The following is a 26161-nucleotide window of genomic DNA, read 5'->3' as shown; positions in this document are numbered from 1 at the left end:
TTTGTTAATTGCATACCATGTGCCAAGCACAGAGAGACAATTGACATGAACAATTCAATCCTCACCATCGCCTTGTGGAGTAGGCACGACACTTGGCGTGCTTTATAAGTGAGGGAAGAGAGGCTCCTCCAGAATAAAATGGAATGGAAGAGACCGCTCGCCAAAGAAGAGGATATTGGCAGATGAAAAGGACAGGAGTCCTGATTGAGAGGACAGCATATGCAAGGAATAATAGACGAAGGCGGTGGCGTGCTGGAGCCACCTTGAAAAGCTTGTGAGAGCCGATTGTTAAAATTCAGGAATTTTGTAAGCTGGTTGTTAAAGACATCCGTTATTAAAAAGTAAACTGCATCAGGGCACCTGGGTGGCTCAGGCGGTTAAGCGTCCAGCTCTTGATTTCCAGTCAGGTCATGATCTCATGGTTCGTGAGATCGAGCCCCGTGTTGGGCTCTATGCTGACAGTGCGGAGCCTGCTTGGGATTCTGTCTCTCGCAAAATAAAGAAATGAACATTAAAAAAATTAAACTGTTTCAACTCACAAACTATATTTACAACTAAGTTTAATAGAGATTCAAAATCCATCACTTCCTAATTATTTTGCTACATTTTACAACTAGCTATGTTCTTCAGGTTATGTCTATTTGCACCACTATAGTTGGTGGAAATACTATATAACGGTGTAATAATGTGCATTACTTCCTGATAATGTCATGTTGGTATTTTGATATTGGCCATCATAAGAGTTTTTACACTGTGGAAACTGGTGAATGTACAAATCAGGTTTGTTCCTATCCATCTCCACTCCCCCAAAGTGTTGGTTGTTGAACATTTACTAGCACACCACCAGATAAGAAACAGAAGTACCACTTTGTTCATAACTGAGCTAAATAGAGAGAAAGCTGCTCTGAAGCATTTGAAGTTGGGCTGAAGGTATAAACGAGGCTTCCTTCTTCCTCTGGCCTGATTGGCCCACTCCGTTGTAAACATGACAGAGGCAGGAAAGAAGCTCCTGGTCAGGCCTGGCCACAAAGGCTGTACCCTGAAATAAATAGGCTTTCATGGAGCACAAATGTGCTGACATAAGATCTAGTAAGCCTACCCTCTGGTAACATGGGGCCCAAGGAATGTTCTGGACTCTGGTCAATCAGATTAGTGACTTCTACTTTCTGGTAATTAGGGTACAGGGAATCTAGAGGTAAAATACCCTGCAGGTGGGGGACTGAAGTCCCTCCTCTCCAGTGGTAACTGTTTTGAGCAAGATAGAACATGGAACTTTATTGAACATGAAACCAGCTATTTATGCCACACCCCCTTCATCACAGATCTGTTAGTCCTGAGGGAAATACAAAATTCAAGTGTAATGGGAAAACCTCCCACTTCTTTATGCAAGTGATTTGTTCCCCACTCTACGGCCAAAGGAGTCAGGCAGGATCTGGGCCCGCAGGAGCCAGACTTCTAGGAAGAGAAGGAAGAGAGAGCCTATCACCCCTTTAACGCTTTCTCGGGAAGCAAACATGGGTGCCTCCTGGCACACCCGCCTTTTCAACAGTGTCTTGATTTTGTCGCCAACCAGATGTGTGGCCTTGAGAAAGTCACCCAATCCCTCTGAACCTGTTTCCTCATCTGTAAAATGGACACGTTGCTCTCACAGGATGGTTGGTGGGGGTCAAGAAATAAGGTGACAGATGTGAAGCTGCCCCCAGTTGGGAGGAAGGTGAGTCTTTTTTCTTGAGAGGGCCGACCACATTTCTTCCAGGCAGCACCCCATCGCCCACAGCGGACAAGTCAAGGGCTCAGCCTCTCTGCAGGTGGGTCCTCTGAGGGAGGGCTGTGGCCACCCACCACCCGGCGCCTTCACCTTCCACACCAGGGAGTCAGCTCACACAGAAGGTGCGTGCGCAGCGCCTGGAGGAAACAGAACTAGAGGGGAACCCGAAAAATGAATCCCTAAGCTGAGAATCCACCTATCTCAGGGTTTCTTTTGGTTGTGGGGTAGGGGGTGTGGGGGGAACAGAGTGGCTCTAACTAGCTTAAGTAACAAGAGGGGCTGACGGAGGTTCTCTGGTTGCAAGCAATAGAAACTAACATGAGAGAAATGTTAAGAAAGGAGGCATCCAGGTCTCTAGAAGGGAAGGAACGCGGTGCTGCCAATGGAGGGCTGCACTGCAGCTTTCGATCCTCAGAGAGGAAATGTGGTTGGGGCTCCACCCCGGCTCCAAGTCCATCTCTGTCCATGTTGGGGAGGGAGGGGTGGCCAGGCTCCTGTGACGGCAGCCCCCTCACCTCAAGCACTCAGAGTGGGGGGGGGACAAGCTGCGTTCAAAGACACCAGTTGTCCCTCATGGGCCTCATGTTGATTGGTGCGGGGGGGGGGGGGGGTGGGTGGGGGGGTGGGGGGTGGGGAGGGCCTCTTATCTCTTTCTCCGCATTCCTGCCTCGCCCTCCTTGTAAAGTAACTCCTCGGTGACTCACACAGCCACACTGGGCTTCCTATTCGCAACCCACAGCAAACGGTTTCCTACTCCCAGTTCCTAGGAGTTATGTCACAAGCTGGGGGAGAGGGGAGCCAGAGCAGCGAAGGTCACACAGTCAGCAGGGTCCGGAAGGAGGATTCCTCTGGAGGGAGGAATCAGTCAGTATCAGCGATTCCATCCGTCCATTCACAGATTCACCGAGGATTATTAACCTCATCTCAGAGTTGATCTGAACGCAACTGGTTCTGTAACTCTGAACACTGCATGTAAATTAAGCCTGCATTCATTTTACTCCTTTGTTCATTTATTCATCCAAGCATTCTTTCAATGAAGCAGGTTCTTCACTTTCTCTGAGCCTCTTTTCTCATCTGGAAAACGTGCGTGATAATACCCCCTGCTTGGGGTTGTTTCAAATGAAGTGAGATAACATGTGTAAAGTGCTCAGCTCACGACTTGACACCACCATTTTGCTTGGTAGGGTTTGCTGGGCACATTTTGCACCCGGGTTTCTGGTCCTTAACACAAAACCCTCCTGTTTCTCTCATGGTGGGACCCACTAGGTGGCAGCCCGAACTTAGAAGTGGGAGGGAAAAGACCCCCGCCCCCACCCCCCTTTGCTTTCTAGTCCTCTCCCATCCAGAGCTGACATGTATCAGCTTGTTCATTAGTATACAGGAAAAAATCTAGTTTCGAAACCTGTGAGGAGGAGGAGACATGCGGCCATTCACTGCAAAAATAAACACAGGTGCAGGCGGGGGGGGGGGGGGCCTTTTGAGCCGCTGCAGGCGGCTGCCTGCTGAGAGGCACATTTTACTCACATGGGATGGGGGTGGGAGGTGGGGGGGGATCTCTTTTCAGAACCAGTTGCAAGGTGAAAAGTCCGGTTCACATGAATAAAAGAAGCTAGACTGAAAACTCATTAACACTTACTGTCTGTGTTGGTCTGCCGGGGCTGCTATACCCAAATTCCGCAGACGGTGGGGCTTAAGCAAGAGATGTTTACTTCTCACAGTTCTGTAGGCTGGGAAGCCCAAGCCCAAGGTGCAGGCCAGTTCTTGTTCCTGGTGAGAGCTCTCATCCTGGCTTGCAGTTGGCTGCCTTCTTGCTGTGTCCTTACATGGCAGAGAGAGTTCTGGTGTCTCCTCCCCTTCTTATAAGCACACTGATCCTATCTTGGGGACCCCACCCTCATGATCTCATCCAAATATAATTACCTCCCAAAGTCTCCCTCTCCATATACCAGCACATCGGGGATTAACATACAGGTTTGGGGCGACGGGGGTGGGGGTGGGGTGGCACAAGTCAGTCTGTAGCATCATCTACAGTGTATTCCTAGTTATTCCTCCCTCCTGTCATTTATCTACCTAGTTCCTATTAGTCATATATATATATATATATATACACCATCCAACCATTAATGGATGACAATAATAAATAAATAGGCAGATAGACAACAGTCCCTAAGTAAGTACATATCTCTCTCTCTACTTACATATAAATAAACAAATATAAATATATATAAATACAGATATTTATCTCTTGGCTGTTGTCTATCTATTATCTGTTATTATTGTTATCCATGAATGGATGGATGGTCTAGACCTATGCTGTCTAATAGAACTTTCTGCAATGATAGAAATGTTCTGAGTCTGTGCTGTTTAATATAGAAGACATTAGCCACGTGTGGCTGTTGAGACTTGACATGTGGCTAATGCAATCGAGGAACTGGCTTTTACATTTTATTTCATTCTAATTATTATATTTCTGTATATCTTATTTTTTATTATTTTATTTTAGAGAGAGAGAGAGAACGAGCCGGGGAGAGGGGTAGAAGGAGAGAGAGAATCTTAAGCAGGCTCCATGCTCAGTGCTGAGTCCAATGAGGGGCTCGATCCGATGACCCTGGGATCATGACCTGACCTGAAATCAAGAGTCGGACATTCAACCAACTGAGCCACCCAGGTGCCCCATTATATTTCAGTTTAAATAGCCACATGGGTTACTGGCTACTGTGTTGGACAGCTCAGATCTAGACAGAGGTATATAAATAAATAATAATCCATCATGCTTGTAGGGTGTCATGCAGGTATAAGCCAGGCACTTTCTCCTTTCAGCTCTGTAGTCACGTCATAAACTAGATCTTCTCTTCATTTCACAGATAAGGCTCAAAGAGGGGACATGACTTGTCCAAAGTAACTAGAATGAGGTAAAAGTGAGGTTCAAATCCAGGTCTGGATGATTGCAAGTCCTAAAATGGGGATCCCTATACCCATGTGGTAACAATGGTCATGGCATAGATTCAGAGCTACAGTAAAACCTTTAAAAAAGATTTTAGTGTCCTCTTACTCCATATGTAGCTTAAAATGAAGACAATTCCCTCACTTCCACCCCATGGCGACTACATTACTTTTTTTGCCCTAAATATCAAATGATATTTTAACAGTCTCCGTCTTCCCCCCAACCTCCCATTCATTTCCCTCCCCCTCATTTTGAGTACCTGCCTTGCTGAAGCCCTAATTCTGCTTACTCTTTGGCCAGGTAAGCCAACATCATGAATACAAGGTATGAGGTTTATCCTGTATTGATTGCAGGGTACAGAGCCAGATAATTTCCCCACTAAATTCTCTTCCAACTCAGTGAGTCTGGGATTGTATAATTAAAACAAACAAACAAACAAAATACATCCTTTCATCACACGGCGATTTCTAATATTCTGAGAATTTGTAAATGCTTGTTAAAATCTTTTTCTTATGGGGAATGGAGAAATTAATTTTAAGTGACAGAAAAGACAAGATGTGAGCAGAATCACCTCTAACACCTTGGAAAGAAAATGATCACTAAGACAACGTGCTTTATTTCAAATGCAAATTTTGCCAAGAAAAAAACAAACACAATTTCAACTAAGCTCGACAGACAAATGCAGCAAAGAAATGGTATCCTTGCAAAGCTCTACCTGATTCGCCTAGATTTGCTCCATCGAGCACTGTATTTCAGAGGCTGAATAAAAACCAAAACCCATTCATTAATAACCCAGTGCATTCTGAATGGCACTTTATTGATATGAACAATGTAAAATGAAAGTATTCGGCGTACTGTGGTTTCATTTGTAAAATATGCGGTTCCTGAAATTTTCATTTGGATTGCATAGTACAGTCCCCAAATTGGTTATTCCTTTTCTTACAATTTGGGTGCCTGATTTCATTTGACCCCTCTGAAATTTGGGTTTGTAACATTTGTTGATTCTTGGAAGATGGCAATTTGCTCTATGTCCCCAAGGAGATATTGTGGGCATCCTCCTCGCTGGTTAAACATCACTGGTAAGGAAAACTGTGTAACATCATTAGAAGATGCAACTGTAGACTCTGTCCTTTCTAAACCTAAATGTTTCCAGAAGGAAGGGGACTTTGGTTTTCATTTGGATGCATTTGTTTTTTATTTCATCTACCTCTTATGAGCTGGAAAATGCACTGAATGAAAGGTGGTCCTTCACATGTTGGGCTCTGTGTCTCAAGGATCAATCTTTCTTGATCATAAGCTCTGCGAGGGGCAGCGCTGTGTCCTGTTCACTGTTGAATCCTCATCACTTAGCGTGGAGTCTGCTGCAGAGTAGGTACTTAGGAAATGTTTGCTCAGCCAATGAAGAGCTGGCTGGATGGCTATGTGGAAGGTTCTATCAGTGCTTCCTGTATAGTTCCAATGAGATGAAAGATTAATGATCCATAGGATAAAACCGTGCCCATAATGCATGGTCCTGGCAGAAAGGCAGCCCTGGAGCCTTTCTTCAGCCCTCATTTCTGCTCAGTTGTGGCATCTGATTTCTGGTCCTAGTCTTTGGTTCTCTTACCTGGGCCCATTCTAAGGAATTGGTCCCCCAAACACTGAAGGCTAGTATGGGACCTACCAGTTTTGGTGACAAAATCTTAAGGAGAAGTAAACTCTTAGTTTCCAAAGCACCTGGATATTAATATATGAAGCAATTCATACAATTTGGCAGCTCTGTGTTTTCACAGTCTTAAGACTTTCCAGGCCCTTTCTTTTGACATTACCAAATTTAATCTAGAAAATGGGTCTTCTCCAGGAGGATGCAAATAGCTTTTGACTTTGCCATCACAAATCCTAGCAGCATAAGGTGAAGCATGAGTAATCTAATCCAACATCTGGCTTACTTGTAGACTCTGTGCCCCAAATCCAACTGTTTCCAAATATCCTGTGGGCAAGACATCTATCTGGGTGGTAGCCTGATTTTTCATTAGGTTGTGTTGGTGTCACTAGAGATATGGCCTCAAGAGGTGTGGCCTCCACAGGCCCTTTGGGTCTCCCAAAGGCTGTAGCTACCAACTGTGATGGAGTTGGCACCAGGGGCAAATGCAAACTCTTTTATATGTTCAGTGAAAGTCCATCAGAGTCCAGAGCAAGCTCATATAGCCCATTTAGAGACCAGGTAACCTGGAGGGCCTTTACCTTCAAGAGTTTGCTAGAATTCTTTGGTTTGGAGGAGGGGTTGGTGGTGAAACTGTTAGGCTAATAAAACTTTATTTCAGTTCTAAGGAGTCAGATGGACTCTCTTTAAATATGAGTTATATGTTTATGTGAAAACAGGAACACTGCAAGGTTAAAATGAAGCGCCCAACTGTGCAAACCAGTATTTTGCCACAACCACACCTCCAAGACATCATAGAGAGACTCCAAGCAATTATGTTTCCTGCTAACCGTCTGTGTACATTTTACAGGTAATTGACCGTTGACCACTCCCTCACTAATGTTTCCATTATGTGGTTCCACACCCTTCCTTAGGTGCATTCTTTCCAGCTTCCAGTGGCCAGCAGAGCTCATGAATTGGATGCATGACAGTGACTCACAGAAGTCTAGAGATCATCCTTTGGAATAAGTTTGCTCTCCTTTTTCTGATGGGACTGCAGTAGGGAAAGGCTGGGATTGCCATGTGTCTTTTCCAGCTCCCTGCGTCTGTGTCTGCCATTCCTGGGATGAATGGCACTTCCTTATATTTGATCATTTCATTTGTCCTGAAGGTTCAGAGCAGCCAGGGTCCAGGAGGGAAGAAAAAGAAAATGGAGGCATAGGGAACCCCTCCATTCCTGGGCTCACTGGCCCTATTCTCCGCAATGGTGAGTGAGCACCATAAAATTTTGTGGAGGCTCCAGGTTTAGTCCCTATCACCGCAGCAAGACAGTGGCTTTGGGAGTGTTTTTTGTGCATATGTGAGCCCTCTTTACAGAGGGGCAGAGAGAGGAGTAAAAGTTGCTTCTTCAGTCTCTAAGTACTTCTGAGTACTTGCAGAGAGCTTCAGACTAGGCTCCAGTGAGAAACAACATGCAGTTACTGTCCAAGCTGAGTCTGAATGGAGCCACAAAAGCCCCTGGGTTGTGGCTCTCCATGAGGACATAGGGACTCCTCCAAAACACTCAGAGCTGGTTTTCATTTGTCTATTTTTGTTACAGGAGATAGTTTTACTTACCTATAGTCTAAGTCTCCTTGGCCTCAAGGCTACTTCTTACTCAATATTCTGTTTTCTTAGACCTTTGCTCTGAATACAGCCCATCATGGTCTCTGAGGCTTGACCATTGCGTTTCAGCATCTGTTGCTAATAGACTCTGTGTTGGTATTTCCTACAGAGAGAATCCAGTTGGCTTGGCCCCATGTGCTGAGCTACATTTCTTGTGGCTGGTCAGCCTATGAATTTGTGGCTCCTGGGTCAGAAGGGTCTCCTGTTCAATCAGCTTACATCAGAGGGCATGGCATTGATACAACACACAAATAGGGCTGAACGTAAGGCAGACATCATGATTGCTGGGACTAGCAAAGGCAGGGAAAGGTAGGTGGTCTTGGAAGTTTGTGTCCCATACTAATGTCATCCTGGACTTCTTGGGAGCCACTGACCTGGATGGGACTTCTTTATGCTCCGAGAAGGGCATATGACAAGACATTGGCTTATTCTGCCCTGGGTGCCCTGGGAAGTCATTGGCTCCAAGGTCACAGTCATGGATGTGTTGACTGGATGGCCAGGGGTGAGTTCTTTTTGGCCAAGGAGCTCATGCCTCAGGCTGGGATGGCTTCTGAGACCACAATGGGTGCTCTTGTCCGATAACTCACTGTGCAGTTGGATTGTGAAGGGGACTCCATCTCACCATATAGAGGAAATAGAATGAGAAAGTAGGCAGGTTTGGGGGAATGAAAGCTTATGCCTTTTATTTTAAAATAAAAAATTCTACCAGCATATGAACACTCTGTTCCTGCACAGGCCAAAGATGTACGAAGTTAATCAGAAAGCAAAGCATGAAGTGACAACAGCTAGAGTCCAAGTTCCTGTTCAGTACTTATCTTTGCCTCATGTGTATCTAATGTGGTTGGTGGGAATCGCCAGCCTAGGTTTTCCACCCTGAGTGAAAGCACAAGTACAAGTGCTTGTATCGCCTCTGAAATGTAAACAGTGACAACAGCAACAGCAAAATACAGCTCCACATGAGGCTGGCTTTTGTGGGCAGTTTCAGAGTTGGGAACATTTTCATTTTTTTAATTTTATAGAATATATATTATTTTATTTTATAGAATATGTGACCAATTAGTTCAGTAGATAGAAGGAGCTAAAATATTTCACCACACAAGACAGAATTATGAAGCTAATACTTTAGTAAGAATGCCTTCAAATATACTTCTCAAATCATTTTCAGATACAATATGCCATATGCTCCTCACAAACATCATGGGAGGTAGGATGTGTTATACTTACTGTTTCAAAAAAAATTTTTTTATGTTTATTTATTTTTGAAAAAGAGGGAGACACAGTATGGGTCGGGCAGGGGCAGAGAAGGGGAGACACAGAATCAGAAGCAGGCCCCAGGCTCTGAGCTGTCAGCACAGAGCCCGATGCGGGGCTCGAACCCACGAACCGCAAGATCATGACCTGAGCCGAAGTCGGACACTTAACCGACTGAGCCACCCAGGCGCCCCATTATACTCAATTTATAGATAAGGAGTCAGCAAATGGTTTAAAGTGAGTTGTCTAAGGCCTTGACTATTCATGGCTTCTTCAAGATTTCCAGACCAATGAATGATATATTCTGATTCTGTTTGGTACAAACCTTCTCTCAGTTAGTATGTGGGTGGGGTGAATTTAAATATAAGCAAGAGATGGGGGAAATAAGGTGAGGTCACGGTTAATTTATGTAATATACATTGATAGCCTCCCTCCATAATTTATAAAAGTCTGGCCAAGGTCAGAGAATGAAAATAATCAATTTCTAGATTTCATTATGTAATGGCTTTCACTAAAGTATGGGTTTGACATATGGAGACAAATTCTGCCACCTTACAAATGTCCTTGTTTTTGAAACCTGCATAGTCAAAGCAACTTAACATTGTCTAAAAGGGTTTGTTTCTGGCACTATTCTATTTCCTAAATTTTCCTTCCAGAAGCCCCCTACATTTTAGTACTTACCACAGGCTAGGACTCTAATCTGTAACCATTCACCTTGCGAAATCAAGAGACCTTTCAATTCTCAGGACACCAACTTATTATCTTTGGAAGGGCAGAGCCACAATAATATCAATTTCACTTGACACTAATTTTGCTTCAAAAGACTCTATAAAGAGACTCATCAATTTCCTCATCCATGCAGGTGTGTGGTGGTGAGCTACATTTAATGGCACCTGAGCTAAGATCATGCAATTCAATTTACAAGTATTTATTATCTGCTGAGCAAGATGTGGTGCTACCTGGGGCTTGACCACAAATCATTCTTAGACCCAGAAGTCGTATCAGTAGCACTGCTGCTGGGATGGCATGTGGTTGGGGCAAGGCCGGCCAGTCCACCAGGGTTTCAAATGCATGCATTTCCACCTGATGCGCAAGTCAAGGGGGACAGTCCTCTCTGTGGCAGTTTCCACAGGGATCACTCACTTGCTGTCTGGAGTGCTGATCAATTCCAGTGCCGAGGAGGTTCCTTTTGAAGGTTCTGCCCACCCACGCTCCTCCTCTGGTCTGGGAACTAGCCCCCAACAAAGGCTCTTACTGAAAGAGTCAGTCCAGGAGGCCATACTTGTCTTACAGGATTCTACCTCCTTGGTTATAGCTGATTGGATAGGCACAGGACCCAAGGGTGGCTCCTCCACAGGCCGATGGACTGGACCTCTCAGAGTCTCAATATTTGGGAAGAGATGGTACCAGAAAGGGGTGGGTACAGGAAAGAAAAGGTGGTGCAAAGTGGGTCCTGGGATGGATTCTCGGCTGTGTACACAGTAAAGAGAAAACAGAGAATGCTAGAAGGCCAAGGGAAGCAAGAGAACTGAGCAAATACACAGAATATACAGAGAGAAACAGAGATGAAAGCACATATAGAGAGAAGACGTGAGAGAAAGCAAGAGTGAGGATGGCTGTCCCCAGCCTTTCCCATGTGGGAGCTGTGTTTTGTTTCTATGAAATGGCCCTGTGTTCTCTCGGTCAACCCCCACACTTTTGAGCAAGTGTGAATTGTCCCTGCAAAGGTCTTTGACTAGAATACCTTCAAGGTGGGACTATAGGGGAGAATTTACTTTCTAAAGCATGGATCTGAGTCAGTTACTGCTCTAAGCTGGATCACTATATTTCCCTAAGAGTGTTTAGCTGTATTTTGTAAGCAAAGTCCAAACTATTTTCTGGTGTGTGGTAGAAGGAACAGATCAAGTTTAAATTATTTTCTCAAACTTTAAAAATAATATCTGTTATTTTACTCATTAAACATTGAATGTGTAGAAAAAGGTGGCTTAGGTAGAAAAAAGAAGCTTATTTACCTATAATCGATATTTAAGTCTTTTGATCCATTTTCTCTAATTTCCGTCTCTTCTAATTTCTGTTAGAAGAATTTTCTTTTCTTTCTTTCTTCTTTTGGTCAGGTATTTAAATTCCTGTCTTTCTCCATCTGTACTCTGATATATATTTTTCCTATCCGTTCTTCCATCAAGATTATTCAGAAATTACATGTTCTACTGCTGAATTCTTAAATTAAGTGCACAACATAACTTCCAGGACCAGAGAACTGATGCTTATATAATCCACTCTGTCTCAGTCAGCCCAGGCTGCCATAACAAAGTACGACAGACTGAGTGGCTTTTAAACAACAGAAATTTATTTCTCACACTTTTGGAGGCTGGAAGTCCAAGATCAGGGTGCCAGCAGGATCAGGGTCTGGTGAGAACCCTCTTCAGAGTTGCAAGACCGTTGACTTCTTAGTGTATCCTCACATTGCAAAAAAGAAGGCAAGAGGGCTCTCTGAGATCCCTTTTACAAGGGCACTAATCCCATTCATGAGGACTCCACCTTTATGACCTATTCAACCCCAAGGCCCCCACCTCCTAATAGCATCACATCGGGATTAGGATTTCAACATATGAAGGCGGGGGTGGGGTGTGGGGTGGGGGTTGAGACACATTAAGTCCATAGCACAATAGCACACCCTGAAAGAGGAAACTTGCTGTGGCATAGGTAACCACTGCCATCCCAGATCATAGGTACCAGGGCACACAATAGGCTTTCATGTTCTTGCACCATGGGACTGCCTCTCCTAATGCATAGCATAGAATCTGCTACCTCATAATGACAAGCTGTCATGGCCTCACCGCCTGCTTGTTTGGATACATGGCACTGAGAGAGGACTGCTCCCCTGCAGTCTTGAACAGCAGTTGAGAACACTGTTTCCTCAATGGCACTCTCTGGAAAAAGCCCAAATGCATTTCCTTTCATGAAGGCAGAAAACTCACATCAAAACAAGTTCCAAAAAGTGTTTATTATGCCACAAATGCATCGTCCTCTATACACTTTATCTGAAGTCCTTTACATATCCAATCATCTTTTTTTTCTTCACAAGAACATAGGGCGTCCCTCACATGACCCTTGTCTACTTTTTAAACTTCCTAGCACAGTTCAAGAAACGCATCACAGACAAGCGTGCAGGCAGCATGGTGAAATGGAAAGCAAGTTGAATCATGAATCAGCAGGCTTGGGGTGGAATCCTCCAGGAGGTCACTCCACTTTTCTGGACTTCTGATTCCTTCTCCGAGATTGCCAAGGTCCTCTGTGGCTTCTCCAACTGTCTGGAGGGTCATGAGGAACATAGAGCCCCTGGGCTGTCACGGGACTCTATTTTTGCCTCCATGAGGCACTTCTGCCTTTCCTCAGAGGCAGCTGTCCAGGCGTCTGTCCCCTCCATGACACCAGGAGACTCTTCAGAGAAGGGACCACATATTAATCACAGAAAATCTAGCAATGGCAGCTGTCTCCCCATTGGTGGAAAAAAACATGAACAGATTGATTTCTTTTCAACTTAAGGTTTTCCTTCCATATACTTTTCTTAAACCTGTGGTGTCTAGTTGATCAGAGTGTCTGATTTAGCACGCTACATTTTTAGTCGTCTCAGTTGATGAACTCAATATTTCATGGGGTTCTGCAAAGACTGCAATGATTTGTTTCTCCATCCTCTTAGCAAGCTGGGGCCACGCCACTGCAGACTGTAGGCTCATTCTCTGTAAGTCACTGGAACATCCAAAGCTCAGACATTGTCTTTGAAGCATATATTTTAATTACACTAAGGTCTTGAAACTTCATTGTCACATACAGGATTTCCAGGCATTTACCAAGTAGACAAAGTACTGGGTTGATATCATTGCACTGATGAAATATTAATATTATTGATAAGGCGGGACAATGTGGCTGACTTTATCAGACTCATACCATTTGCATGAAAAGGCTGAGTTTCTTTGGCTCTTTGTTCATTCAAGTGCATTGAATACCGATTTGGATAGACTTAGGCATTGTGTTAATCTGTCAATAAAATCTTGCACCATCCACAGTGTTTTGCAAGCTGATTTAGGTTTTGGACTACAACAACTGGCCATTGGTAGAAATATACCATATATACACATGGAAATTACAAAAATACATTTTATTTATAGCTGATTTTTTTTTTTTAAGTAACAAAAAACTAACACTATGAAAGATCAACCAGCATACCAAAAGGACACTACCTAATATCATCTGAACAAGAGACTTGTCTGGGGATACCATGACACATCATCTCCGGAACTTTCCAGAAAGGGCAATTTGCCATTGGGAAATAAAAACAGCTTCTTTGAAAAGTCTGTGCTTTGACAGTTTGAATCTCCCATTCTAATCAGTTCCACTCCTACTCTTCTCTCAACTTTTAAATTTCTACCTTCTCTCAGTAAAGACCAAAGAAACTCATGAGGGAAATGGAAAGATGGGCTCAAGAAGGCATGGACACAGCTGAAGCTAGATGGGTCATGGGTGAAGGCAGGACAGGACCTTGTTCTCCAACAGACACCAGGTAAGCCCCAGCAGAGTTGGTGAGGGAACCAGAGTGTTCCCTCTCCTGGGCTACCTGAAGTTTTACTTTTGCACTGACAGTCAGCAGCTGGTGCCTCAGGGCTGTGAGGCAGTGTCCACCCAGAGCTCTAGAAGCTGACTCACCATGCCAGGGAATGTCATTTACCACATCACGGTCACAAGGTCAGCAGCCCTGTCCTTTCAGCAAATGTCCTCCTGCATCCATTAACTACAGGGGCGTGGAGGGAGGGAACTGGCAAACTCCATACACTTAAAAAAAAATGTTATTTACATTTAAATGTAAGTCAACAGATTTTCTACATTCAGAAGCTCCTATAAACAGAGGCTGCAGCCTGGGGAGACCGAGGAGTCCACTCTTTCTGCTTCAAACAGGCATCAATTGCTACTTCCTTCTGTATCGCTCAGCAGCACATGCTGGACATCGCTGTTGAAGAGACAGAGGTTTTCCTGTCAAAGTCCATGTATCCATCATCTCAAAAAAGAGAGAAGCTTGTTCTCAGGCCACCTTCATTGCAAGGCAAAGAAAAGCCTCCACAAATGACTGTTTTTCTTTTGTAGGATCTTAAAAGCTCTTAGCACCAGTTCTCTCTCAGTGAGATCCCAATGTGCGGGGTGCTCAAGTTCCAAAACAACAACACCTCTTCAGAAACTTGTCAGCACGAATCCGCCATTCCCTCTCATCTGCTCTCTTTCTCAGCCTTTGTTTAGTTAATGGAAGGACAGAAGAGTCAGGACTATTTATAGGTACAGTCATCGACAGTCCTGATTTTGATCCACTTCATCTGAATATGAACCTTTGAAAGAAAAGGACTGAAGTTTCTTGGCTGGAGTCAGTGCCTCCTTTACGGACCGGAGGTGATTTTAACAATTACAGTCATGGCTGAATGAGAGAGAGTACAGTCTGGTGCTTAATCAGATGCCTGCATTGCCTTTAACACAGAAACAGAGTTAACATGCAGAACTCACCGAAGACAGAGCAATGTTCTCCCCCTTCTGGTGATTTATTAAAATGTGGCATTGGATAGGGATCTGCAGATTAGTTAGTGTCTCTTGTGACTAAGGCTCCAAAGGGAAATACACCCACAGTTCAAACATTTAACTTCACAGATTATCAAACATATGGTCCCACACAGGGACTTCTTGACATACAATCAGTTGAATAAGCCAAGAATCAAGTTGTTCAAGAGTCTCCTCTGTTGCCCAGAAGCCCCACTGTTCACCTGTTCAGAGACTGAGGGTGAGAAAGACTCACACATGGTCTATGCCTCAAGTCCCAACACGTTAGGCTGAGAAAGCAGAAGACGGCTTCCTCAGAGTCTGGAAGTCCCACGGGGCTAAGGCGTTAGACCTGGAACTCAAACATGTCTGTCTGTTTCTTGGCCAGCTTGGCCACCTCTTCCCGGATGGCCTTCACGAGGGCCGCCGTGGAGATGTTGGTCAGGGGTGTGTCAGACGGGTCGTTCTCGGTGAGGCTCTGCTGCGAGGCCGCCGCGGATGGCACCGGGCCCTGCTCCAGGCTGGGGTGCATGCCTGCTGGCTGGCTGTACTGGCGAGGGAGCCTGGAGGGAGAGTTTTGCTGATAACGTGACCGGGGGTAAGCCTCGATGTACCCTGGGAGGGGGACCTGCAGAGGGTGTCGGGAGAGAAGAGAAGGGCCCGGGATTAGGAAGGGGTTCAAGTCACAGGACACGCTTGATACTGGACGCAGGAGGGGACTGAAGGCAACGAAAGAGATCCAGAAGAAAATGGGAGACCACCGTGCACATAAAAAACCTGGAGTCTGTTTGTTTAGAAAATAGGTAATTTGGACTCGCTGGATATGCTGGTTGGATGAATTAAGTAGGTGTTTTGAAGGTTGCTATAAACAGCTGGAACATGCCCGAGTCTCCACCTGAATCTATCTGCCTACCTTTTTAACATAAGCACAATCCAGCAAACAGAAGTACTGTTCTTTATGGACCTCAAAGGACTCAGGGATTTATTCCCAACGATAACTGCTAACACTGAAGGAGTCCTGTGCTTAGGGCTTTCCACACATTATCTCACTTAATTCTCAAAGCAACAACCTAGGAGGTAGATATTGTTATCCTTGTTTTTCAGAAGAGGACACTGAAGGAAAGAGTGTCACGGTCTCAGCTGACCTGGTTAACAAGCCACTCAGACATGCTTTGAGCAGGTCTGTCTGATGCCAAGGGCTGGGAGTTAATCACCGTACTGTCTCGGATCTGGGATATGATCTTGGTTTCTTGAAAAATTTCTTCTTTTCATTAAAAGTGGAAGACACAGGGGTGCCTGGGCGGCTCAGTCAGTTAAGCGTCCGACTTCGGCGCAGGTCATGATCTCGCGGTCTGTGAGTTCGAGCCCCGCGTCAGGCTCTGTGCTGACTGCTCAGAGCCTGGAGCCTGTTTCAGATTCTGTGTCTCCCTCTCTCTGTGACCCTCCCCTGTTCATGCTCCGTCTCTCTCTGTCTCAAAAATAAAATAAACGTTAAAAATAAAAATAAAAAAAAGTGGAAGACACATACTTCTGTGCTTCAATATACGGACATATCTAGTAATAAGGACAAGTCAATGATCTGCAATTCAGGATCAACTTTCCCACAGAAACAGTGCCACACATGGGGATGCTGTTCAAGGGCAACCCACAAAAGGCCTTTATATCCCATAATGCTAGTTGGAAGCCTGTGGGATGAATGCCTGTGGACAACGTAGGCAAAGGGTGCTGTGGGAAATGGACACGTGTGGGGAGTCAGGCGGCTTTCGGGGAGCAGCAGCTTAGCTGTGTCTGGAAGATGAATAGGCCCTTGCCAGGAAAACAAGTTGGGAGGGGCTTCCGAGCAGAGGAAAAGCAAAGGCAAAGGTTGGGTGTGCACGGGGATGCAGGGATGCTTTGGGAGTTCCGTCTGACCAGAGAGGATGTACAGCGTATGGAAGGAGCTCAGGAAAGACAGACGGGCAGGGCCAGATCAGAAAGCCACCAAGTGCCAGGTTACAGAGTCTAGTTTTCTATGGCACACTTCTGAGGAATACAGCATGTTTCCATTCTTTACAGAGATACTTGTCTGGGCTCTGGTGAGGATGGAGTAGGATGGGTTGAGTGAAGAGTCAGAAATTTTGGATGGGTGAATATTTAGCAGGAAAGTGGCCTCCTTCTACTCCCCGCCTGAGATGTTCTGACAAGCCCTCCTGGGAAGGCAGCTTTCTGAGATGGATGCCTGACACCTGGCCAGGGAGCCACCAGTGCGCATCAGGTAGAGGAGGGGCCTGTATTCTAGAAAGGACACTCTGGAGGTAGACCCACTGGAGGTCAAGAGGAGAGATGTGAGCCTACGTCAATGGCCTAGGTGAGGGCCTATGGGGACCGGAGTGAGGGAAGAAGTAATAGGATGGATGTCCCAAAGTTTGGGGCTTTAATTTCCCAAGACCTGATAAGAAAGACAAAGTGGCAAATGGGTACTAATGGTGGGTGAGGGCTGTGCATATTTCCCTTACACCTTAGAGGAAAACCAGAGTTGAGCTGTCCATGTCCTTGGGCCACAAGCACTAGGAATGTGCAGGAGGTGACTGGAGGGAAGCAGATCCAAAGCCAGGATAGAGGACTTGCCCATCACGTCTCAGCACAAACGTTCGTTCTTCCAGGACACCTTTCCCTGCCCTATGTTAGCCAAGGGCTCCCTGTAAGGTGCTTCCGTGCAGTTTCTCTAGAGTAACAGCCATCACCCAAGATGCCAACACCTGTCTCAGGCCACCAATTTCGTCAAGGCAAAACTGTATCTTGCTTGCTTATCACTGTGTACCAGTGCCCAGAATTATGCATGGTACACAGCAGGGAGTCTCATAGAACTTGGGGTTCTGGGGAACACAGTTGGAAAGTCACTGGAGGATGACCCGCTGGTGCCATATGTTTGTGAGAGAAGCTGTCATATCTCCTTTCTCTGCATTTCAAATTTAGCTGGAGCTTAGAGTGAGCATCCAACTCTTGAGATCCCTCAGTTCTATAGCATCAAGCATCTTGGTACCAATGGCTGGGACAGGCAAGGGATACCTGACTCCACTGGAGTGCCCTCAGGGTAATATCCAGAAGCAGAGAAGACGAAGAGATGAGAAGCTCTTCCTCTCTTACAGTAGATTCAGGCTGGAGACATCACATCTTGCTGGCCAAAATTCAGGACTGGCAAAAACCGCCCCTTTCCTAGGCAGTGCCCATGGCAGGCATCACCTGTTGATCACAGCACATCCCTCCCAATCCTTCTCCATCCAGCTCCAAGGATGAAACCTATTTGTCAAGCCAGGTTGAGGTGATTTTATCTGAGCTTGCTCCTGAAGTCTGGAGACCTGGGATCGGGAAGGTCAGACACCCAAATGATGGTGGGACCTTTCTCCTTCTCAGATGGATGTGGAAGCGGACACCATCCCTGTCCTAATTTCTCAAGCCGACAAGCTCAGTCTCTCTGAGCTTCCTGCACTTTCTTTCACATGTGAGAAATCACCTGTCCTCCTCCCCAGTGTGGTTCCTGCATGGACACAACCTCCCTGCTTAACTGCAGGTGGTAACTGGGCCCCAGCAAAGACCCATTTAGGTTGTGGTGATCACATTCCTCTTAAAAACAACTAATAAAAAACTAACTCTCCCTAGCACTGAGAGGATGGGCCCAGAATGATCAGATCATCCCATTAGGAAGGTTAGATTTTGATTTGCTGGGTTCCTGTTCCTTCATCTTTAAGGCAATATGAACCCAAAGGCATCTGGAAGTCACCATTAGCCCAGCTAAGCTATCATCTGTGTCTTGAGAGCAAGAGGTTTTGGAAAACACTTCTGTTGACTCCTCCAGAGTACCCACTGGAACTTTCCATGCAGAGGGTGAACCGACAAAGCTGTAGATTTACTGTTTAATTAGCACAAGTTAAGTATCATCTACTTTCTGAAAAGCACACATTATGTTTAGACTGTAAGTGGAATTATGGAGTCAAGTAAGCTCTGAATTGATCAACTCATACCCAGTGATTTTAGCTATTTAAAACAGCTGAGCACGACAAAGGGAGGAAAAAAAAGCCCACAAACAACCAAAACAGAGGCCATAAAGTCTCACATTAAGATTTGTAGACTTGGGGCACCTGGGTGGTTCAGGTGGTTAAGCATCCGACTTCAGCTCAGTTCATGATCTCACGGTTCGTGAGTTCAAGCCCTGTTTTGGGCTCTGTGCTGACAGCTCAGAGCCTGGAGCCTGCTTTGGATTCTGTGTCTCCTTCTCTCTCTGCCCCTCCCCAACTCTCTCACTCTCTCTCTCAAATAAACATTAAAAAAAAAAAAAAAGATTTGTAGACTTAACAATAGGGAATCCTTACAAGTTACTCTTAAAGCTTATTTACTCCAATTTGACAAATAATTCTAATGAGCTCAGACATGCCCCATTTGCAGAAAATAGCCCATTAGGAAAAGCATATTTAAGGTGAGTATATCTGTGGAAGTGGGGACACTGACAGCAATATAAGCTCTGGTTGGGAGCAAGGTCAAAGAAAGAAAAATCATATTGAATGTTGTAATAACTCCAAAAATTATAGTATTTTGGAGATGTCTGATGTAGGGGCGATAATCCTACCATCAGAGCTCATCTTACAAATGTCATTTTAGTATAGTAAGGCATCCTAATGATGCTGAATCATTTGTTAAAGACAAATTAAATTACATTCCTCTTTTAAAGGAGGGGAGGGGAGATATAATTCATTCCAGAATTTTTTAATGCAAGATAGCATGCATTTTTAAATATTTTGAAAATTAAAGGGATAAGCTTTGATCATCAGGAAAATTAATATATGTAGGATAGTTTTACCCCAATGATGTTGTTTAGACGTGGCATCACTACCCTAAGAATAGACACCAATGCTGAGGCCGAGTTGAACCTGTAGGGGTAGAAGGTATGAACCTCAGGGTTTTAGACAGAGAGAAAAGATGACCCAGGCCTTGGGCTAGATGTTTGATAGATCTAGGATATATTTCAAATGTTGAGACCAAACCCTAAAATGACACTCATCCCCAGGTGGCCCTCAAGTTAAGTCTGGGAGACAGCCTGCCTTTCTTATCCATGATGGATGACAACACAGAGGGATTAGGGCAACCCACACCAGAGGCCAGCATTGTGCTGTTTTCATTTGCTTGATTTTCTCACTTAGCAGCCCTTGACAGGTGACTCCGAGACAGGTCTGGGTGTGACTATCCAGGTTCATCTGGCTGTTGCCCTCTTTGGTCTAGGCCGGGCCAGGTCCACTGTGCCATATGCTCCTACTTATGATAGAGCATGGAACCAGGGGGGTCACAACAACACAACCCTTTGCTGGAAGTCAGGCAGAATGCCTTAGGATCTATGTGCAAAGTAATTCAATCTTGAGTTTCTAAAACTATATCTTCTGATACTCCATCTAAAATTTTTACAGAATTTTAAAACTAAAAGGAACAAATTTAATAAAGGCTTTGGAGCCAAACCAATGCAGGTTTGAATTTTGGCCTTAGCACCTTATGAAAGCTGTGTGGCTTTATTATTATTATTATTATTATTGTTTTAAAGCTGTGTGGCTTTAGACAGTCATGTCACCTGACTAGGCCTCAGTTTCTTCATTTGCAAAATGGGACACATCATGGAAATAATAATACCTACCAGATAGGATTGTTGTGAAGAATAAGATAATATAAATAAAACATCTAACATGATGTCTGGCACATAGAAAATACTCAAAAAATGATAGTTACAATAAAAATTTATTTGACTAAGAACGCCCTGCTAGAATGAGGTGGAATCCAGACCGGAAGGTGGGTCTCAAGTTTTCTCTCAAAAGACATCCCACTGGACTACACTGTCTCCACTAAAATGCTTGATGTCAGCCACCTGGTTGGTGTGAAGGGGGCTGAGATAACAAAACGCTGTCTCAACCTCTCATCTGTTTTCTCCCTAAAATGTGTCCAGCAGGTAAGGCTGTGAGGGAATCAGCGAGGCTCTCACCGAATCGGCCCACTGGCTTGGGAGCTCATTCTCTCCTGCATAGGACATCCAGGCCTGGTTTCTGTAGGACGAGGGAGGCGTTGGGATGAAATAGCCGGTGAAGCCAGGTCTGTTGGCAGCTGGGATGGCGAACACTGCCGGCACCGTATTACCTGGCATGGAGGAGATGGATGGGGAGGATTAGGCCAGCATCCCACCTACTGGGCTGACATTTGCACAAAGCTGGGGGAAGCTGGCAAACGGCGAACTCTGGCATGGGGGGAGGGGAAAATGAGGTGTGGAGCAGACCTCTACCTGCAGCCCTAGCCTTGCCCACCTGCCCAGTCATCTGCTATGACTCAGACCTGGTTTTCTAGAGAAATGATGGCCCAACTCCCCTCGCTGAACCCTCCCCAACTCCCCCATCCCCATCCCAACACCCCTGACCTACTGGCAAGAAGAAGGGACACCTTAGTGTCCAGATACGTTTCTCCAGGGAGAATGGGTGTTTTAAAAAAAATCCCAGAAAAGGAACCAAAAGGAATGGATTCCACTGATGGAATTTCCGGACACGGTGAGGTCTTTAGTTAAGTGTTGACGATTAAGTGTTCGCAGTTTTAGTCTAAAAGGTATGCTTTGAATAGACTAAAAAAGCAATCAGGGCATGAAAAAACCTTGGCGTTAATTTCAGCATTGTTTCTAATAGCAAAAGACTGGAAACAACCAATATGTCCCTCATTAGGGGAAAGGTTAAACTGGCATGTCATATCATTCAATACCATGTGGCAGTTTAAACAAATCAACTAGACCAACATGCACGTCCCCATCCTGAAAACAATGCTGAGTCAAGAAAACAAATGCAGAAGGAAATGTATGGTTTGATATCACTCGTATACACGTAAAATAACAAAAGCATTTAATATGCACTATTGGATATGCACACATATGTAGCAAAAAGCACCCTCAATTTAAGAACTGGGATTACGGGGCGCCTGGGTGGCGCAGTCGGTTAAGCGTCCGACTTCAGCCAGGTCACGATCTCGCGGTCCGTGAGTTCGAGCCCCGCGTCAGGCTCTGGGCTGATGGCTCGGAGCCTGGAGCCTGTTTCCGATTCTGTGTCTCCCTCTCTCTCTGCCCCTCCCCCGTTCATGCTCTGTCTCTCTCTGTCCCAAAAATAAAAAAAATAAACGTTGAAAAAAAAAAAGTATTTAAGAACTGGGATTACGTCTGGGAAGACAGGGAATGAGATAGAGCTGGAGGGTTCTGTCTGCAATGCTTTAAAGATACATAATAATTTAAAAAGAAACCCTGAAGTCTGGCAAATGTTAGCATATACCCTTACTGTAACATACCTTAATATTTTGTCATATTTCAGATTTTTTAAAGAAATAGAACAGTAGCTCTTCCAACCAGAGCTACTCAAGTCAGACACACAGTTGCCTGGATTGCTAAGGATGACAGGGAGCAGATGGCTTGTGTGGATTTGGGGGGTGCGGGCGTGCAAAGAGCACGGTACCGGGTGGGGCTGGGGTACAGCACTGGCCTTTTTCAGCCGTTTCTCCTCTTGCCCACCTGAGTAATTTAAAGCCGACTGGTCCAACTGCGCCACGGACACGGGGCCTCTGGACACCTGCGCGAAGGAGGGGCTGTCGTGCAGCTGGGCCGGTTCGGGCCCTGCGGACTCGGCCATCCTGGTCTTGCTGCCCACGTCCGAGGTGGACCTGGGGGGTGCAGAGGGGCTGCGTTAGCCGCTCCCGCCCAAGGCGAGGTTCCCACCACTTGCACCTCTGGGGGTCGCCTCAGGGGACCTTGGCGGTCTCCAAGCCCCACGAGGGTGGGGGTCCTCAGGCCTGGATTTGCCGCCCCCCCCCTCCCCTGAATAACAAAGAAGGCCAAGCGCGTCCGGAGTTGGAGCAGCGGTTGTGGTGGCCCGAACTTAAGTCATTTTTAGATATTCAAGGTCAGTGCTCCCCCGAGGGTGGCTCTTGTGTCTCTGGGGAGTAGCACACTTAATTTCCACATAAAAATAAGCCAGGCAATTAGCGCTGGGTATTAGCTGGGGATGGTCGACCTGGGAGGGGATGACATCATCAGCAGCCAATGAGAAGGCTCTGTCTGGAGTGCCTGGTCGCTCCCCCTCCAGACACCAGGGCTGGTGACCTGCAAGGGCCAGAGGACCACAGTTCCCTGCTGCTGGTGGTAGCAAGAAGCCCAAGGCTCTGAGAAGCTTGGACTGCTCCCGGAAGCAGGAGCCTAGCACTTCCTAGGCGTTACGAATGACAGAACACTTTTTGTCCCCCCATCCCACAGGCGAGCAGAGAATCCGGCCCATTAAACACATCATATTTCCACTTAGTGCTCAGAATGCCAGTGAGAAGAGGGCTGCCTGGGCTCCACGGGTGCCAGCTTCTCCCCTCTAATAAAGGGTGCGTTAGCCAGTCTCTAACCTCCCCTTCACAGAGGGATTTCAGGCTCCTAAAATTAAAATGGAAGGAGGCAAAGACAGCCACAGCAGGTGGCAGGCTGCCAGCTCTGAGCAGCCAAGTGTCTGTCACTGTAATAGCAGAACAGAGCCACAGCACCGCAGCCGGACCAGGAGGCGGGGGTCTGGGTTCTAGCTACCTCTCCTCACTGAGCCTCAGTTTCCTGGTCTGTGAAACAAAAGGGGTGGATGACCCCCTCTCCGAGGCTCCTCTGTGGTCTAATCGTCTGGGTCTATATAGAAAGCAGTGACCTGCTGATATTTGGCAAGATGGTAGACAGTGTGGAAGGGCAGGGGAAGAGACTGGTGGGTAAGAAATAAGAAACAGATACTGGCCTTCGGCAAATGGGCCACAAATGACTGATGTGAAGTTCCTGGCATTCAGAACCATCAGGAGGAATTGAGGCTTCCCAGTATTGCCCAGGGAGGGTTAAACACAGAGGCTGTGATGATTTGACTCTACATCAGGGTGGCTGCTGGAGGCTCAGTAATGTGGGGTCTCCCTTCCTTTCTTGATCCCTCCGTCTTTCTCTTAGTTGATCTCTCCCACAGCCCTGGCTTCCCAGATACTATTCCAGGCATCTGCTACTAGTTTAGAAAACCCTTCCGAGGAAAACTCCCGTGTTCTGCCCCATACACTTAGCCCCCTTGGAGGAATCCTAGCATCTCTGCGATCAGTTAGGCCGTCTCCCTCATTTTACAGTAAGGAAACAGGGGCCAGAGGGTTGAGGCAACTTGCCCAGGGTTTTATACAGGGTTAGGATAGAACCCTGGTGCGCTGCTTCCCAACCCACTCTGAGCTCGACTGGAGTCAAGGCCTGGTGTCTACACACAGCCTGGCATTCTAAACTGCGGGAAATGAGGGCAGGGACATTTTTGAGGAAAAACTCATTTTTCTTCACCATTTTCACAACGTTCAGACCTGTGGTCCACAGATAGGGTGTGGCTAGCATGTTGGGGGAGGCTAGGGTAGGAGGGCCAGGGCAGGGGATCATACCTATCCCAGGGCATAGTTGTTTCTTTAACCCTGGACCTGATGCCTATTCCAGCATCTCCCAGCACTCATAGATTTTGTGTTTCTTGCCTATCTTTATTTAAAACATGTGCTTTTTATAAGATCACAAAGACAGTATCTTTATCATAACTGAGTTATATCTTTATATCTGAGTTAATACGTTTATACATATCTGAGTTCATGTGCTCTCAGCCTCCCATCTTGGAAGTCATGAGTTAGGCTGGGTGCCCAGACATGCTGCTCCCTGGCCTCTTAGCCACCACCCCTAAACAACAAAGGGACCTCCGGGGACACACACACGTGCCAGGAGGGGCCCAGACTGGAGGCAACCATTGGAGTGGCCCGAGCTGGAATAATTTTTAGATGTTGAAGATAAGGGTATGGGGCTTCTATGGTATGGGTTGGTTGACCTTGAGTTTCTTCAGTTGTGGGTTCTAAAGCACTTCCCATGTCAAATGATAAGAAAGTTGGTGAACCCTCTCTGTGCTCCCACTTCCTTCATGGTACTTGGAGCACCCCAGGCACGAGGTTGTCTGTACAGGTGATTGCGCCCTCAGTGAGACGGCCATGAAGGAGATGTGTCAGGTCAGGGTACACGGGAACAAATCTCCAAACATTCCAAGCAAAGCAAAGAAAGGAATGTGTTACCGCCTGAGAGAAGCAACAGCCACAGGGCCAGTCCGGGGAGGTACAGGTGGAGGGGGAGAGCCCATGACCATTTCAGGAAGCTGGGAAAACCTGTATGCCTGTGAAATAGACGAGCAGTAGAGGAAGAGCTGTTAAAATGCAGTGTCCATCAACACACAGGTTCTTCTTACTGAAAAGGAAAGCAGACTCCCAGGTCAGGTTTTCCTGCCTTCCTCAAAATCTCCCCTAATCTTCCTGATGTTCCCCAGTCCCCTCTTCCATCTCATCTCCAGCCAGGCTCCCCTTTGCTTGGGCCATTGTAGTCACGGAGTCCTTCGATTGATCTTAGAATAAGCCAAGTTCTTTCCTGCCTCCAGCTTTTGTATGTGCTGCTTCTTCCCCCTGGGACGCTTTTCTCCTAATCCTTCCCGTGGTTCCTTCCTTCATCTCATTCAGCCAGCCCCATGTTCCCCTAGAGCCCCATTTACTCTCTCTCCATATTGTGCTTTATTTTTTGCCATAGCGATTGTCACCCTGTGGTATTATATCATTGCTTGTTTAGGTATTTCCTGCCACCAGCTGGACTGTAATGTGGGAAGGGCTTTGCTGTCAGCTATATCCTCATGCCTGCAACAGTGCCTGGTAGATCATGTATGATCGATAAATAAATGAATAAATGAATGAATGAAGGAATGAATGAATCACTGATTGCATTTTACTTTGTCACTCATGGAAAGCAGATTTAGTTGGGGGGGAAGGGGTGGCTTTAGAATCAGGAAGTATGGGTGGAGGTCCTAGTTTGCTGACAAATAGACTGTATGTCCCTAAGCAAGTTGGGTGACCTCTCTGGGCCTTGCTGTCCTCTTCCAAAGTGGGGGCAAGGATGCCTTGCTCAGAGGGCTGCTAAGAAGATCAGGCAAGTCGGTGTATGTTTAAGTATTTCACAATCTATAAAGCACTATTCAAAGATAAAGGATTGGAACTGTCACGAAAGCGAAGACTTTAATCAACACGTGAGGGGATAAAATGAAAACAGTCAGAGGATAGACAGGATCAGAGAGCCAGGCCACAGCCTCCTTTAGCGAGAGAAAATCTAGAAATGCTCTCTGGCAAGACAAAGCTTAACTTGTGCTTCTCATTCATCTTTTTCTTTAGGTATCATGCCTGCTAGATCTCTTGAGGAGCAAGCTGACAAGACTTTAAGCCCGAAGGCTTCAGGACAAAAAGCAGCAGC

General features: G+C 45.9%; 1 protein-coding gene across 4 annotated transcripts in view; it reads right to left on the bottom strand.

The window, feature by feature from the left end:
- Positions 1–12234: 12234 nt before the first annotated feature.
- The window catches only part of KIAA1549L (KIAA1549 like), a 266986-nt gene continuing 253059 nt past the window's right edge, over positions 12235–26161 (bottom strand). For 3 of the 4 annotated variants that reach the window (XM_023239688.2, XM_019812246.3, XM_019812245.3), the window contains exons 18-21: positions 24949–25046; positions 22376–22524; positions 20825–20976; positions 12235–15454 (exon numbers count right to left, since the gene is read on the bottom strand). In XM_023239688.2, the coding sequence (XP_023095456.2) occupies positions 15173–15454; positions 20825–20976; positions 22376–22524; positions 24949–25046 (681 nt within the window). In that variant the 3' untranslated portion in view covers positions 12235–15172. The remainder of the gene's footprint in view (positions 15455–20824; positions 20977–22375; positions 22525–24948; positions 25047–26161) is intronic. The other variant, XM_045039126.1, reaches the window with a different exon arrangement.

Source organism: Felis catus, chromosome D1 (assembly GCF_018350175.1).
Source record: "Felis catus isolate Fca126 chromosome D1, F.catus_Fca126_mat1.0, whole genome shotgun sequence".
NCBI classification, from domain to species: Eukaryota; Metazoa; Chordata; class Mammalia; order Carnivora; family Felidae; genus Felis; species Felis catus.
This window is presented reverse-complemented; position numbering and strand designations above follow the sequence as displayed.